Below are 15,118 nucleotides of genomic sequence, written 5' to 3'. Positions count from 1 at the left end.
GACTTTAACGCACATAACAAGATGAATGAGCATACTACGGAACTAGAAAGCCTCAAAACCTTATTCTATACAACACATCCGTTATGTGAAAGAAGAGGCCCGGTATTAGTGGCCGTGCCTAGCGTACGCTACATATGCAGGAAGTCCGGGGTTAGCGTCGGCAATTCTACAACGCCTCAATGTACCCACAACGCCATCACGCTATCCTTTTCCTTCTTTTCCCCATAGTGCTCCGAATATCAAGCGTAGGAAATCCCCTTCAAACCGTCTACCGATATATGCATGTCAATACCCATTAAAACATTACACCATGACCAACTTCGCAACTTCGCCGTGTGGGGATCCGATTACCTAGCGCCAAAAGTATTGCTTCACGACCAACAAAAAAACAAGATTATATATGATATCGTGCATCCATGCAAGAAAGAAAAAACTCGAAATTTGATTTCCCTATCCTTCCAACCAAAAGAAAAACAATCCACAATGTCACAAACTACCACAACCGGCGTATCTACCGCCACTACCACCACCCTCCCTACCACAATGCGCGCCTGGCAATGGACAACCTGCACCACAACCCTCGAATCCGCAATCCAAATCAACGAATCCGCCCCGCTTCCCACATCCCATCACCCCTTATCTGCAGGCGAATCCCTAATCCGCGTGTATGCCGCAACCCTCAACCAAGTCGACTACAAGTTCGCTGAGCTCCCCCTCATCTCGCGCCTCGCTATCCGCAAACCCGCTACTCCAGGGCTCGATTTCGCCGGTCGCGTCGTCTCCACAGGCGCAGACTGCGCTGTCAAAGTCGGGCAGATGGTGTTCGGGAAGTTGGAGCCCAAATGTCAGTTCGGGACGCTGGGGGAGTACATTGTGGGTTCAAGGGTGGGTACGGTTCCGATGCCAGAGGGGGTGGAGGCGGAGAGTGCGGCGGCCATGGGGGTGTGTGGGTTGGTTACTTATCAATGTCTTACGAGGAATGTGAAGGAGGGGGATAGAGTGTTGATTAATGGGGGGTCTGGGGGGACGGGCACGTTTGCGGTGCAGATTGCGAAGGCGTTGGGGTGTCATGTTACGGCGACTTGTTCAGGTATGTATGCGTGGTGCGAAGTTGGGGTTACAGCGGGAGTGTGCTAATGACTTGTAGGTGCGAATGTGCAGCTTTGCAAGGATCTGGGCGCGGATGAGGTGATTGATTATCGGATGAATGATGTCGCTTCTGTTCTTGCAAGTGGGTCGAAGCAGTATGATATGATTCTGGATAATGTTGGGCATCCATCAGAACTGTACTGGAAGGCTCCTGCATTCACGAAGCCTGAGGCAAAGTACGTACAGGTTGGATCGCAAGTCAGTCTTTCATTCCTCTACGACCTCGCATTCCGGTTTTTGGTTCCGACATGGCTGGGTGGTGGGCAGCGCCCGTTTTCGTTTGGGTTTGCTCTGACGAACTTTGACGACTTTACCGCGCTGGGAAAGCTGGTGGCGAGTGGAAAGGTGAAGCCGGTGATAGATGAGGTTTATGAGTTTGAAGATGTACCGAAAGCGTATCAGAAGTTGAGAACGGGTAGGGCAAGGGGGAAGATAGTGGTGAGAATGGGAAACGAAGAGAAATACTGAATAATGAAATGGTCGTAAAAGCCAATTGCTTTTGAATTCAGTCCCTGAGCACTTCCGAAAACAAAAATGGCTTGAATACTGTCAATTCCATTGCTTCGCACTGGTGTGGGATATGATAGTACGAAGAGAAAAGACCTCTCGTCCTTTTGTTACCAAAAAAGGTTCAACATAATACATACATTCTTTTCCGTCTTTTCTCAATAAGCCCTATTAACGCCAAAAGCGCCTATACACATGCATGTGCCCCCACCCTTCAGAGTCGCCTAATGCATCTTCGCTCTCCTCGCCTTGCCTGGCCGTTTGCTCGCACCGCCGCCACCGCTGGGCTTACCCTTCATCTTGCGGGCAGAGAAACCCCGACCATCGGCACTAGACTGCGCATCGTTGCTCTTGGAATGCCTCTTCTTGCCTCCGAAGCCATATTTTGCATCTTTCTTCTGGCGCTTGGCGTTGAACGCTTTACCATCGGCGCCACCGCGGCCGGCGCGACGATCAGACTTGGAGTCCTCAGCTGTGGCGGCGACGTCAAAGAGGTCTTCTTCGTTGGTGGAGGTGATGTCTGCACCTTGTCGCTCTGTCATATTTGTTAGTGTATACATCTTTGCAAGTGGACGCCAAAACGTACTTCGCTTGAGGGTGCTAATCTTCTCCATGGTATCCCGCTTCTCCTTTGCGCGCTCCTGCATCTTTGCAACCTGGACTTGTTTGCCAAACTTCTTCAAGTCTCTCTGCTTGCGCGCCTCGGCAGCCGCCTTCTTGCCAGCCGCAGCATCAATCAACTTCTGCTTGATCTTGCCCATGTGTTCATCGCTCTTGACCATCTCTGCAAAGTAATCTGCCGGTCGTGAAAAGGACACACCCTCCTTCTTGAGCTTTTGTCGTGCCTCCTTGACAGAGGATAGGCACTGCTTGTAGAATGCGAGCTCGCGGTTGAGGTCGTCTTCGACATCGGGAATCTCGACGGGCTCATCTGTGGTTACGGATTGGTGTTCTGAGAAGGCAAGCTTCGAGTAGGGCAGTTGTATGCGGTGCAGGGCGGCGGTAAGGGCAGCGGTGTTGTTAATTGTGAGTCGTTGGTGAGGGATGATATCGCCCTTGTCTTCCGAGGCGATGGAGTCGAGATCTGAAAGCGCAATGTCTTCTTCGTCATCCTCGTCATCCTCCTCTTCATCCTCGTCCTCGCCTTCTTCGTCGTCTTCAGCTTGCATCTCCTCCTCATCCGAGCTGATATCGCTCTCGCTGTCGTCAAGATGCGAAAGGTCGAACGCAGGTCGCTCAGACGCCTCATCGTCATCGCTCTCGTCCTCGCTACCCTCCGTCTCCCACTCGACTTCTTTGATGGCGGGCGCAACCTTTGGCGACTTGCCTTCCTTCTTATCCTTCTTATCCTTCTTCGCCTTGCCATTGACCTTGACCTCTACCTCATCCAGCGGCACTCCTCCCTCTTCGTCATCCTCATGCGCCTCATCCCCATCACGCTTCTGTTTTCGCTTCTGCACCTGCTTCTCATGCTTGCGCTGCTTCTCAAGCTTAACATTGCGCCCTTGCTGGTGAATAAGCGCAGTCTTGAGCTTGCTTTTCCCCATGGTTGTCGTGTTTTGCGCGGAACAAAAAGACGAAATCAGAAAAGAAGTTTGTAATATCGCAAAGACTGAAGTTCAATCCTGGCGCGGAGGAACAAAAAAAGTTAGTGTCCAAGCTTCTTTCCCTCGCCCAAAATTTCAGTTCCACAAGCTCCCAAGGGCAGAAAACCAGCAATTTCTAGCGTACACGCTAGCGCTACTCACCGCCTTGACAAAATAGGAAACTGACCGCGGCGTCCGAAAGCAAGAGCACGTGCTTTCGTGTTGCGCCCCCCCCTTCACACCGCCCGCTCGCCCGCAATATACACATCTCGTGTCGTCATTGCGGCTATCGAGTAAAAGTCCCCGGTCTACCCAAAAACACGCTACTTCAAACCATCCATATATACTGTTATTTTTTTCAAACCAACTCATATCATGGCAACCCCGCAACCCCTAGGCGACCGCTCCCAAAGCGACACCGCAGTACGTCTTCCCTCCCCCCACTCGACCAAACCCCAATACCCCAAGCTAACACCAACGTCCCACTTAGTCCGTCTCTTCAAACAACCCCGAAGCATCAGGCGAACTCACAGCCGTAGTAGATGACTTGCTCAACCAACTGAATACGAAATTCAACTCGATAAGTGGCGAGTTGCTTTCAAAAAGTAAGAATTAACACTACAGAGAGAAGGCTCCCTGTTCAAAGAAAAATTAATTGCGGGTGGATGAATGGCTAATGATTTTTCGTTTGTGTTTTCTTAGTGGATGATATGTCGAGACGACTCGATAATCTCGAGGCTACGATTCAGAGTGGGGATGGGAGTAAGGGGAGTGGATCGGGCAAATGAAATTGATGGGTTTGGTATTGGATGGGAAGCTCACGAGTGTCAAGGGCGGATTTTCACGGCTTATATGAAGGTCGGAGTTTAGAAGGTCGATAACATGCATTTACAGCGCTTGCAAATTGATGTTCAGTTCGATATTTACAAACTGCTTCATCCATGTTCTTTCTTGTCATTTCCTTGTGGCGCTCTTGCACCATATGTATTCTTATCCTATTTATCATAACGCATCCACGCCAATGGTATAAACATCTCCCCAACATCATCCATCACCACATAACTCGAGTCGTCTACAACTCGGTCTTCTCCTCCTCACCAATAAACTTCCTCAGGATGTTGCTCCTGCTCATCAAGTCATCCATCTTCTCAGGTGCAAGGTTGCCCTTGGCAATGAGGCCTTGCAGACGCTTCAGCTCCTTCTCAGCGTATTCCTTGTTGGCACCAATCTTTGAGAAGACCTTGACGTAGTATTGTGCGTACTTGTCCTGTAGGGTAGCAGCAAGAGTCTTGGCCTCCTCGGCTCCGTCGGCCCATGAGTCCTTGAACTTCTCAATGACAGCGTTGAAGGCCTCGATAGTGCCACCGGTAGTATCGAGACCACCACCGACAGCGCGGTGAGTGCCAGCATTGGCATTGAGGAAATCGATGAAGTCCTTCTCAGCACGGGCACCATTGTATGGGAGGGCCTCGGTAGATCCCTTGGCAAAGTACTTGATGGTAGGGTAGCCAGAGACACCTTGTTCCTGAGCAAGGGCCTTGGAGTTCTCAGCTTCGGCGTCGACCTTGGCGATCAAGACATCGGGCTCGTTGACAAAGTCGTTGGCGAGGGTCTCCCAAACGGGGGCGAGGGTCTTGCAGTCTGTATGCACGTCAGCAAAGGGCAGCTTGACAGATTGGAACCGTAGAACGTACGTCCACACCATGGAGCAGTAAAGGCAACAAGCACATTCTGGTCCTTTCCAACCTTCTCCTTGAAGCTCTTGTCATCAAGGTACACAACCTGGCTAGGAAGCTTGGCCTTGATCTTAGGCTTGACGGAGGTGTTCTCCGTAATGAACTTGCTCAAGCTCTCAAGATCACGTCCGCCCTTGTAATCGACAGGCTTGTCGGTCTTTCCATCGAACCACTTGAGAGTGGGGAAACCTGAGACGCCATAACGCTTGCCGAGCGATTTGTGGTTATCCGCATCGACCTTTGCAACGCTGACCTTGTCGCCGGCGTGCTGGAAGACGGTGGCGAGTTCTTCGTAGACGGGGGCGAGGTTCTTGCAGTGGCCGCACCAAGGGGCAAAGAACTCTACGAGGGCGGGCTTGCCGGACTTGAGGACAACATCATCGAAGTTGGAGGGGTTGAGGTCAATGACGGCATCTGCCGAAGCAATGGCGGGGAGCAGCGCAATGACCGCGGGTATGAGATTGCGGAACAACATTGTAAGGTTTGAGAGGAGGAAGCTCAATCAGTGGAATGGGAGCTCCAAACTTATGTTGAAGAGCGGTGGGGAACACGGTCGAGCTAGAGGGCTTGCCTCCAGGGTCCTGCGCTGGCGATCGCTTAGCACGCAAGGTGTCCTCTCTTACCCAGACATCTGACCAGGGTTTACAAATCCAGCGTCACTGCAACGAATGGTTTGATTTCAAATCTTGCCACACAAAGCAATTGCTGATGTAGGTCTTGGATGTGGGTATGAATACGTGAAAAAGATTACTGTACGGACAGCCCAGGCTATTCTCTTCATACAGAACTACTAGTCACCCCGCATTCCTACTAGAGCACTGTATGTATAGTACCAAACCCATCAAAATGCAAAAATAGATTATATTCTCAATTCGGGGGTATCATCACACGACACTAATTCAACGACATCCTCCAGTGATTCCCTCCGGTCATCCCATAACACCCACTAACCGTCTTCTCCTCCTCCTCCTTCTTCTCCACCTGCTCCTTCGTTTTCTCCCCTTCAGTCTTCTTCTCTTCCTTCTTCTCTACACCCATAGCCTTAACCTCCCCACCGGCCTTCTCCACCATCCCCTTCAATCCCCTCACATCCGCACCTCTAACTTCCTCCACCTTCTTCCCATTCTTAAACAGCATAAATGTCGGCATAGCCGTGACACCATATTGCGCCGCTATCTCGCGCTGCTCATCAACATTGATCTTGACGAAAGCGAACTTTCCGGGTACAGAGCGTGTGTTGGAGAATTGGTTGTAGACAGGTGCGATTTGTTTGCAGGGTGGGCACCAGGTTGCGTAGAAGTCTGCGATGAGGTAGGTGTGGGCGTTTAGGAGGGTGTGGAAGTGGAGAGGGGCGGAGATTTCTGTTGGCATGGTTGTCTTGAATGTTTGGATGTTTCTTTTTGATGTAATACTGAAATGCGATTGTGGAGCTGGGCAATGTATGCTGAGAGCAGGGTGGTTTTGAAGCCGTGACTTTTTTAAAACAAGTTGCAATGTTGTAGAACATTCTATACGTACTGAACAAAGGACCTTCTCGCCAGCCTAAATTTGTAATCGAAGTAAGCATCACGTGTCGCTACACTTGCTTCTTGTGGTAGTCGGTGATAGTAATAAGTAGAGTTCTGATCACACAAAGTGTATTTGCGCGTTGGTCACATACGCCCAAAAATGACTTTCATATCACATGTATTCAGCAGAAAGCCTACCCATTTCAGCGCACCCGACCTTGGAATCGAACATATGTATAATTGACACACGCGCTGCAAGGACCAAAAATATCCAGAAACCAGAAATGCAACCCAGCCCAAAACGCCCTCGCTATGCAAATATTTCATCACGCATGCCCATCCATTTCCTACCGCCACTCATCCCCCACCCCTCCCCAAAATCTCCTCCCTCTCTAACACCTCCGGCTTAAACTTGATCAAAAACACTGTCTTCCCCGGCCAAAGCCCCTTCCCATCCTTACCTTCCTCCTCGCCCACACTATGCGCCGTAACACCCTCAGTCGGGAACCCCGCACCATCGCACACGCCTTCGATAATGCCCGCCACAAACGCCGCGCAGTTGAGACTTGACAGCTCCTTTGGTAGCGAAATGTACTGGTTGACCATGGGCTCGTTGTCAAACAGCATGTACTGTCCCGGGTCTGTGCCCGACTTTTCGAGGGCGTCGGCGGGGCGGCCAAACAGGTAGCGGTACAGTTGCTGGGCGATGAACTGGAGGAGCGGCAGGATGCGTGTGGGGCGGATGGAGGCGAGGGGGTTGGCGGTGCGGGAGAGGAGGAGATCCAGAAGACGGAGGCCGATAGGGTAGCCTTGGCTGTTGAGTCTGAGAGGAGGGAGGCACTTGTTAGCAAAGCCATGCTATGCCATGTACTGTAGGAAGAGAAGGCGTGGGATTTGCGCGCAATGAGCAATGTACCTTTGTTCTAAGCCGCCCACGTCTTTTGCGCCCTTTTGCGCATAGGCAATCATTTCAATAAAGAGGTAGGCAAAGGCTGCGCGGCTGAGCTCTGCATTCTTGCTCCGGTTCAGGTTGCGGTCGTATATGGTCTTCTTGTTCGAGGGGTAACGTAGGCCCGACCCTTGACTGGGCGTCCCGTTCATGGCGAGGTTGTGACCCGGCGGCGGCAATTGAACTGCGGACTGCGGGCGGGCCGTGGATGCAGACGGGGATGCAGATGCGGATCTGGCTAGGGCGGCAGACTGCGAGTAGGAGCGTTCGCGCGGCGTGAAGTGCGAGGGCAGAAGTGGCAGCAAGTTGGACATGGTTGGCTCTCTTGACCTCGCCGGAGCGGTTTGGCGGAACAATGTGGGCCGGAGGGTCGTGCGGCGTGCGTCAGACTGACTTGGGAGCGATTATGAGGCTGGAGATGCCAAGCATGAGGACGACGACAGTAGTACATATATCATCGTTCTTCACTTGGAGGAGTTGCAACCAGAAAACGGGCCGAATGTATCCACAAGTATCAAATACGAGTTTCTAGAGTATTACACATTATTTCATTATCATCACCATCATCTAAAAGCTGTGAACTACTACTCGGCGCTTCTCCATGGCCCTACATGTGCATACACCTCTTCATCATGACATGATTTAGTAAAACGACAGGGAGCCTCGCAAGCACGCCTACAGGCCTGACCGCCATTCTCCGCCGCTCTCTCGACATAACCATTTAGTCTGTTGAGCATATCCTCGTACATCCTCATATTCCTCTTCTTTTGTAAGAACCACAAGAAAAACCTAACCATTCTTTGTACCATTCCTCAATACCCACAGTCCAGTCCATCTGGCGCTGGCCTAACTCTACCATAATGCACTGAACGTCGACACGGCGAACCTCAAATTCAATCGGGGCCACAACTACAGTATCATTCGGAGCAACAGAAGTATCGCGCATGTGTGGAACACCAGACTGCTCTGTTACAAGCTCTGCGCGAAGATCTTCGTTCAGTTTCCTCTGTTCCTGCGTCGCAGCCAGAGCATCATCGCGTTCCTTCATTTTGCGTTGGGATGCAAGATGGCGTTGTTTGGCTTCCATCACTTCTTTAGCTTTTTCCTACTCTTTACTAGCAACTTGCTTAGCATTCTTAACCTTTGTGTTTGCACCCTTGAGTTTGTTGGCCTTGCTCTCGTTTTGAATGCCAAGGAGGATATTCTCGCGCTCAGTAGTCTTGTGCGTCTCCTTCAGTTGAGCGTTCTCTGCACGCAGGCGTACCATTTCGCTTTCCAGGCGATTAATGCGGCGCAGGATGTCGCGAGGAAGTTCCGCATGGGCTGTATCCATGGATGTCCTCTGTTCCAGGTCTGCAATGGTCCTGTCATGTTCTTCAGCTTGCGCTATCCAATAATCGCACTGTTGACTGAGATGTGCGATGACGGATCGAAGTCGCCTCTGCTCGCTCTCTCCTTCTTCCAACTCCTCATCGTTTATATCTGACACACACAGTGGTTCTCCATGTTTGACTTCAGAAATTTCATGCTTGTATGGATCGGCCATCGGGTTGTCCAGGCCCAAGTCAGCAGGCTCAAAGAAAAGCACGTCTAGATTGAAACTCATCTGTCACTGATTAGTACTAGTGGCTTGTGGACCATTAATAATACCGTACCGTGAGTTGCAACCAAGTTGGTAGATACAATGCTGCAGGCTGCAGTGGGAAAGATCCAATGTGGATGAAGTGAGATATATACGTAATGGGACAGCACACCAACCGTCAATTCATCGCAAAATCAACTAGCTCATCTTTCACTGCGCTGCCCGCTTGGCAGACCCTACCTCTACTTAACGCAAGGCTGTACAGGAAATGAAAATTATGATTATTAGGATAGTCCAGGCAGTACATTGTGCGCAGAGCTCAACAGGACCGTATTCGTAGCGATTCACCCACCCATAAGCTCAAATGCATACCTCCGCCTCATTCTAGAGCACCCAGTCTGTCTATTACGCGTACTAGATCTTTCACTCGGAATGGTTTCGAGATCGCATCGTCCATCCCAGCCTCTGTAGCACGCTTCAGCTGCTCAGGTCTTGCGTTTGCAGTAACAGCAACTATCTGGAGGTGTTTGTTGATTTTCCCATTGTTTTGCGCAGTACGTATCATCCTTGCACATTGGAGACCGTCCATGACAGGCATTTCAACGTCCATAAGAATAACATCGATGCATGAATCTGAGGCAGTGGTATCTGGATACGCCTTCCAGTGTTGTGAAGTCTTGATAAAGTCAAGGGCCTTCTGTCCATTGTCTGCCGTGTGAACAATGTAGCCGTGTCGTTGCAACTGCTTCTTCAAGACGCGCTGGTTGACCATGTTATCTTCGACAAGAAGAACACTCAGCTGTCGTTTGTCTCGAGACTCGGGGCTTTGTGGACCATAGGAATGTCGAGGGTTATTACTAACTTCGGTGGGCCTACCGGGTGAAGTAGGAACAGTAAGAGCAGATTCCGGCGAAACTGCTCGCGAAGCTTTAGCGTAAAAGGCGAAAGTTGATCCTACATTTTCTTGAGATGCAAAACCAATCTCTCCGCCTTGCAGAGCTATCAGCTTTCGGCTAATGAAAAGCCCCAAACCAGAACCGCCGTACTTGCTGTATGTTTTTGGGGAAGCTTGTATGAACCGCGAGAAAATACGTTTCATGGAAGTAGAGTCCATACCACAGCCTGTGTCCTTCACGCTACACCATAGATAGAGCTCCTGCCCGTTTGTTGCTATGGCTGCCTTGGCCTCTTCCTTTTGCGAAGAGGTTGGAGATGCTACCATCATCAAGTCGGCAAATATATCTGCAGGGCGAGAAGAGGAAGCGCCAACACGGAGAGTGACGTTTTTACTTTTGGGGCTATCTTTTGTGAATTTGATAGCATTCGCAACCAAGTTTACGAGAACCTGCATGATTCTGCCGGGATCTGCCTCGATCCAGTCAACCCCGAGCTGACTCAGAGAGGGATCAGGTATTATCGTGAATGTGACACCAGCCTGTGTAGCTTCGAACCTGAACGTGCTCTCGACCTGCTCAAGAAAGGTTTTCACTTGGAAGGCCGAGGGACATATCTCTAGAAGGTTGGAGTCAAGCTTTGAGATGGAGAGAATGTCGTCAATGATTCGCTTCTGATGTACTGTGCAGGCCATGATAGTGTCCGCGGCTTCAATCATGCTGCCCGTACATTCTTGAAGCTGTTTCGTGGTACTTTTGTGGTCTACGTTATGCGCATCTTGACGGCTTGCGCGATCGAGTATCAATTTCATTTCGGAAAGCGAATGCGACAAAGCGTCTGCACAGTGCATAACGGCACCTAGAGGATTTCGGATCTACGACGTGTTAGACGGTAATTTTCACTTAATTAAATAGAAATACATGCCTCGTGACTAGTCATATCGACAAAACTGTGCTAAGTTAGTTGTTGACTGGCACAACCCTGGATGGAAGAGCACCTACTTTTCTTGCTGTCGCTTGGATTCAATAGCCTCCTCGAGCTTTGCACGCTGGAGAAGCTCAGAATACTTGAAGTCGCTGATGTCGGTAATTGTAGTCGTTATTTGGAGAGCGCCATTTTCTACAATGTCTGGGAAGGCAGCGAATTGCACCCACGTGTGCTCCGAGTAATTAGGCGCTCCTTTGTGAATACTTTTCAGCCGAACGTGAAAGCTCTCAGGCTTTCGAAATTTGAAAATATTTTCCAGGCGTGCATCAAACTCCGAGATATCCTCGGGGAAAACAATGGAACGAACTTGTATACTCGTTACTGACATTGAAGGATGACCCGTCATCTGGAACCAGGCCTTGTTGACAAAAGAGGGCGTTCCGTTCTCGTCAAACACCAGAAGGCCGATATTCGCATTTTCAATGAAGTTCAAAAGACGCGATTTGTTCAGGCGAACTTGGTCCGAGGCCCCAGCACCATCAGCGGTGGCCTCATATTTGATCATTTGCTGAACGTCGAGGGCTGCTACACAACCTGTAATGCTTACAACACCGAGTGCATTATCAAGCATAGGGACACAGGCTATCTGCACCCATTTTCTTTCAGAGCCATGAGGCCGAAACCTTACTGCGAGCGTTGTTGATCGGCCAGCCACCAAGGATTTCCAATGGGATGTTAGAAGCGGCTGATCATCTCGCTCGCAAAGCTCCATTAATACTGTTTGATACCGTACATCAACGTCTCTGGAACAACCACTCAAATTACAAAACGCTTCCTGTTTGTTGTTAGTATACGCATTTCGTCTAGCTTTCTTTTCTCACATTAGTTTGCGTCAGCTTTCCTGACAGGGTACATTCGAAAAAACCGATACTTTTGCTAAAAGATCAGCACAGCTCATCTGTATGATGCAGAAGACTAACCTGGCAGCTTCGATTACTTGCAACATGCGCTGCATCTTGCCTGTCGCTAACACGGCCTCTTGTTGTCTCAATTGCATTTCCTTTGCCAACATCTCCTTCTCTTTTGCTATCAGTTTTTGGTCGTTTTCTTTCGTAAGCCTCCTAGTCTCCGCAATTGTAATTGATGCTACACTGCTGCAAAAGTGTTGATGCAGCGTCCCCACCCATGCCTGATAGGAAGAATCGTAAGGACATCGTGGTGCTAGTCCAAGGATCAATACAGCGTAAACGTTTCCGGATTTGCCCATGATACTAGGCAGAATGACTGCCTGGTAAGAATCATCGCCATAGCACCGGTCCCTAGATGCACGGCACATCTCTAGTGGCAAGGATCCGTCTGCTGCATAAAGGAGCTCAGGAGTACGCAAATCGATGGCTTTGTAGATGGTTCTAATCCATGCCTGATCCTCGCTACGCTTGATCCTTGATGGGAGCGGTGCTGTAAAGGAGCCCACAGTGTCAGCAAGAATGAGTTCGTTGGTGCTAATCTCATTCGCTATGAATCCGGTCTCATGTTCACGCACGAGCTTACTGTCGGCAAAGTATATAGCCGCAAACGATATATCACCATTACCATTCGATATGCCACGCAATGTTGAAGTCCACAAGGCATTTAGGTCTGTGGCATCTTTGGAAGCACGACGAATGTGATTTAGCGACCGTTCACGACGACGCTGCAGCGTTTCCTTGGTCGTGTCGTAAGCTGTGACATGGTATCCATCCAAGGACAATGGTAATTTTACCATTGTCGCTCTGAGAAAAACCTCCTGGAGATGGCCATGGTGTGGGAAGAAACACGGTATTTGGTGCTCGTTGTCCACGCCGGACCCGTCATTTTCAGGCTGTGTGAGTCTTGGTATTGCCGGACCATGCCCAACCATTGCAGTGTTGAGAGCTATTGGTCTGCCTTGGTACAGCGGGTGATAATCGCGAAGCAACCTGCCATACGCTGTGTTGTATAAGATGGTCGAATCACGGCCTAATAGGAATAGTTGGGGCTGGGGGCTGAGCATGGCCAGGTTGATGAGCACCAGTAATTCGCGAGGCCATTCTGCAATGGGTCCAGGAGCGGTATCGGCCCAGTTCAGCTCGCGTATGTATTGAAGGTCGGAGTCAATAGCGGAATCCCCGGTCGGTTCAGTGAGGAACGACAGGTGAGATTTAGCACCTGCATGTTCAGCAGTCTCCAGCTCCGTCGACATGGTTGCGTTGATGAGTACGCGACGTCAAAAATACCCCGTGGAAGTTGAGAAGTACGTAGGATGGTGGCTGTTATCAGGGCAGACAGCCTCTGATGGCTGGGAGAACGAAGAGGTCAGCAGGCAGCGAGACAGACACCTCCACGTCCTCTATACCAGCAAGACCATGCGAACAAATGGCTCTCGGTCAGTTCTCGGTGAACTCCGTCCTGGATGCGGTGGGTAGCCGATGGCCGCATCTAAATTGCCGCCCCCATGCACCCTGGTTAGGGAGCTTGACACCGACGCTTGAGACATGACCGCAGTTGGCCCGCGTGAATCACCGGCCATCGACAAACGATCGCGTGTAGTGTTTGGAACTCTAGCGTTAGTAGTTGCCGGTACCTGAAAAAAAACCTGAAACGGCAGTTTTGAGAAGATTGACAAGCGCAACGGGCGAACTAGTCGAGGGCTGCTAGTCTACACGGCGTGTGTATAGACTTGTATCTACTAGCTGGAGTAATGTGCATGTTGAAGGAGGCAGAGGCTGTAGTACTGCCGACACAGCCGCTCGATTGTGTCATGATTCGCTGCAGGGACAAATAACCCTGTCCTCGCTTGGCGTCTGGAATGACGAAAAACGCGTGTAGTTCGCCACTCGATGACGTCGGCCTGGACGGGACAGCCTTCGCATCCTGACTAGCTCCCGTTATTGGGCATTTTTTCTCCTAACTTTTGTTCGCGTAAGCATTAGCGGAATCCATGACGAGACGCAGACTTGCTCGCAGCTTCGCTCAACACCTGCGATCTCCGCTGCCTTTGCTGTACGCCTACGTGGTGGTAGTTTGTCGTCTGGAAAACGCCGGCTCCTGGCGGTAGCCCCATGTCGATCTTGTCGAGTATGAGTACGCACATGTACATGCATGGCATGGCATGGCATGGCAAGTGTTATTCAACTCCGTTGATTTGCGTTATTTGACACGACGGCTTCCTATACAGCTCTAGCGCTTACGTTAGTGCAATAATATATCCACTGTTGTATTCAATCGTGTTAAGGTTAGTTAGTCTACGCTATTCTTCACTCAAACAGAATATCTGCGCACCTCTGCATTGCAGTAAAAAAACATGAGTAAACTCTTATAATCCCTCTTCTTCATGCATACATACATACATACATACATACATACTACTACATATATATCGTAACAAACTCCAAAGAGAGTCTCTGTTGTGTTTGCTACGATATGAAGGTATAAAAGTGTGAAAAAACGTTATGCTCTTCGTACGAGAGCTAAGATAGAAAACTGTTTTAAAACTAATCTAATTTGGGAAACAAAGGGGTCCAATAGCCCAAATCGACGAGCTCAAGTACCTTCTGTCGTATAATTTGTGAACAAGGACTGCAGTATTGATAGTTACACAAGTAAGCTAACCTTGGACTCGGAGAAGATTGACACAATGTCTGGTATTATAGGACAGGCCATTGCTATAATACTGTGCAGCCTGACACCACCTTCACGAGGGTGACATGTTCGAGATGATTCGGAACGCCAACCCCCGCGTCCAACGGTACTTGGCAACGTTAGAACCAAGCCAGGGGGTAGTCTCATCAACACGTGCTGCAAGGACAGCGATGTAAGTACGTAGTGTGTACGTGTGGACTACGTATGCACGGGGTGATGGGGTTATGTTATCACAACGGAGTTGGTGCCGCATAGATCACAGCTCGACAGGGATTACTGTTGTTGACCTCGCCCGCTTTGAGAATCGGATCGACCCCTCTGACCCCACAAAAGATCATCCTTTCGCTGAGCCGATTTCTCTACACGTATTGCGCGATACAACCAGAGCTACCATCGAGCCAATGTTATTGGTTGCTATGCGCATAGGCCGTATGGTGTTGCACTGTGCTTTTGAAATTGTTCGAGTTTCAATGGAGGCTCACAGCCATTACACAAAAGCCACCCCAGAAGTACGATACAGCAATCTCCTGAATCTCCATACTCTGTTCGCCCAATGCAGTTGTCGTCTTTGATGATTTGCATAGTGCTGATCAGCAATTGACTCGAAAAAGAAAAGTTGG

General features: G+C 49.9%; 8 protein-coding genes across 8 annotated transcripts; 2 read left to right on the top strand and 6 right to left on the bottom strand.

The window, feature by feature from the left end:
* Positions 1-543: 543 nt before the first annotated feature.
* Positions 544-1,617, top strand: COCSADRAFT_170819 (uncharacterized protein; the record flags this gene model as incomplete). The annotated part of the gene is made up of 2 exons (XM_007701332.1): positions 544-1,090; positions 1,148-1,617. The coding sequence occupies 2 exons, from the start codon at positions 544-546 to the stop codon at positions 1,615-1,617; spliced, it is 1,017 nt and encodes a 338-aa protein (XP_007699522.1).
* Positions 1,618-1,880: 263 nt separating this feature from the next.
* COCSADRAFT_88338 (uncharacterized protein) lies at positions 1,881-3,203 on the bottom strand (the record flags this gene model as incomplete). The annotated part of the gene is made up of 2 exons (XM_007701331.1): positions 1,881-2,191; positions 2,243-3,203. The coding sequence occupies 2 exons, from the start codon at positions 3,201-3,203 to the stop codon at positions 1,881-1,883; spliced, it is 1,272 nt and encodes a 423-aa protein (XP_007699521.1).
* A 414-nt stretch (positions 3,204-3,617) lies between these two features.
* COCSADRAFT_88636 (uncharacterized protein) lies at positions 3,618-4,030 on the top strand (the record flags this gene model as incomplete). The annotated part of the gene is made up of 3 exons (XM_007701330.1): positions 3,618-3,665; positions 3,733-3,847; positions 3,945-4,030. 3 exons carry the CDS (start codon positions 3,618-3,620, stop codon positions 4,028-4,030), a joined length of 249 nt encoding a protein of 82 aa, XP_007699520.1.
* A 284-nt stretch (positions 4,031-4,314) lies between these two features.
* On the bottom strand, positions 4,315-5,453 carry COCSADRAFT_159986 (uncharacterized protein; the record flags this gene model as incomplete). The annotated part of the gene is made up of 2 exons (XM_007701329.1): positions 4,315-4,883; positions 4,937-5,453. The coding sequence occupies 2 exons, from the start codon at positions 5,451-5,453 to the stop codon at positions 4,315-4,317; spliced, it is 1,086 nt and encodes a 361-aa protein (XP_007699519.1).
* A 248-nt stretch (positions 5,454-5,701) lies between these two features.
* On the bottom strand, positions 5,702-6,521 carry COCSADRAFT_36342 (uncharacterized protein). Its single transcript, XM_007700957.1, has one exon. It carries the CDS (start codon positions 6,347-6,349, stop codon positions 5,873-5,875), a length of 477 nt encoding a protein of 158 aa, XP_007699147.1. The 5' UTR covers positions 6,350-6,521; the 3' UTR covers positions 5,702-5,872.
* A 56-nt stretch (positions 6,522-6,577) lies between these two features.
* Positions 6,578-7,793, bottom strand: COCSADRAFT_36340 (uncharacterized protein). The gene is made up of 2 exons (XM_007700956.1): positions 7,403-7,793; positions 6,578-7,309 (listed from the first exon to the last, which is right to left on the bottom strand). The coding sequence occupies exons 1-2, from the start codon at positions 7,747-7,749 to the stop codon at positions 6,844-6,846; spliced, it is 813 nt and encodes a 270-aa protein (XP_007699146.1). The 5' UTR covers positions 7,750-7,793; the 3' UTR covers positions 6,578-6,843.
* A 200-nt stretch (positions 7,794-7,993) lies between these two features.
* Positions 7,994-9,041, bottom strand: COCSADRAFT_199199 (uncharacterized protein; the record flags this gene model as incomplete). Its single annotated transcript, XM_007701328.1, has 3 exons — positions 7,994-8,194; positions 8,230-8,527; positions 8,552-9,041. 3 exons carry the CDS (start codon positions 9,039-9,041, stop codon positions 8,020-8,022), a joined length of 963 nt encoding a protein of 320 aa, XP_007699518.1. The 3' UTR covers positions 7,994-8,019.
* Positions 9,042-9,090: 49 nt separating this feature from the next.
* On the bottom strand, positions 9,091-13,151 carry COCSADRAFT_189985 (uncharacterized protein). The gene is made up of 5 exons (XM_007701327.1): positions 11,819-13,151; positions 11,720-11,774; positions 10,913-11,673; positions 10,836-10,860; positions 9,091-10,785 (listed from the first exon to the last, which is right to left on the bottom strand). Exons 1-5 carry the CDS (start codon positions 13,057-13,059, stop codon positions 9,397-9,399), a joined length of 3,471 nt encoding a protein of 1,156 aa, XP_007699517.1. The 5' UTR covers positions 13,060-13,151; the 3' UTR covers positions 9,091-9,396.
* Between the last annotated feature and the right edge of the window lie 1,967 nt (positions 13,152-15,118).

This window comes from Bipolaris sorokiniana (assembly GCF_000338995.1).
Source record: "Bipolaris sorokiniana ND90Pr unplaced genomic scaffold COCSAscaffold_6, whole genome shotgun sequence".
NCBI lineage: Eukaryota > Fungi > Ascomycota > Dothideomycetes > Pleosporales > Pleosporaceae > Bipolaris > Bipolaris sorokiniana.
This window is presented reverse-complemented; position numbering and strand designations above follow the sequence as displayed.

Excerpts from the sequence above, each read along its gene's own strand:
- COCSADRAFT_36342 (XM_007700957.1), bottom strand. The coding sequence starts at position 6,349 with ATGCCAACAGAAATCTCCGCCCCTCTCCACTTCCACACCCTCCTAAAC.
- COCSADRAFT_36340 (XM_007700956.1), bottom strand. The coding sequence starts at position 7,749 with ATGTCCAACTTGCTGCCACTTCTGCCCTCGCACTTCACGCCGCGCGAA. Across the intron at positions 7,310-7,402 it reads GTGGGCGGCTTAGAACAAAG|ACTCAACAGCCAAGGCTACC; the intron begins GTACATTGCTCA and ends CCCTCCTCTCAG.
- COCSADRAFT_189985 (XM_007701327.1), bottom strand. The coding sequence starts at position 13,059 with ATGTCGACGGAGCTGGAGACTGCTGAACATGCAGGTGCTAAATCTCAC. Across the intron at positions 11,775-11,818 it reads CAAGTAATCGAAGCTGCCAG|CAAAAGTATCGGTTTTTTCG; the intron begins GTTAGTCTTCTG and ends CTGATCTTTTAG. Across the intron at positions 10,786-10,835 it reads TCGATATGACTAGTCACGAG|ATCCGAAATCCTCTAGGTGC; the intron begins GCATGTATTTCT and ends AACACGTCGTAG.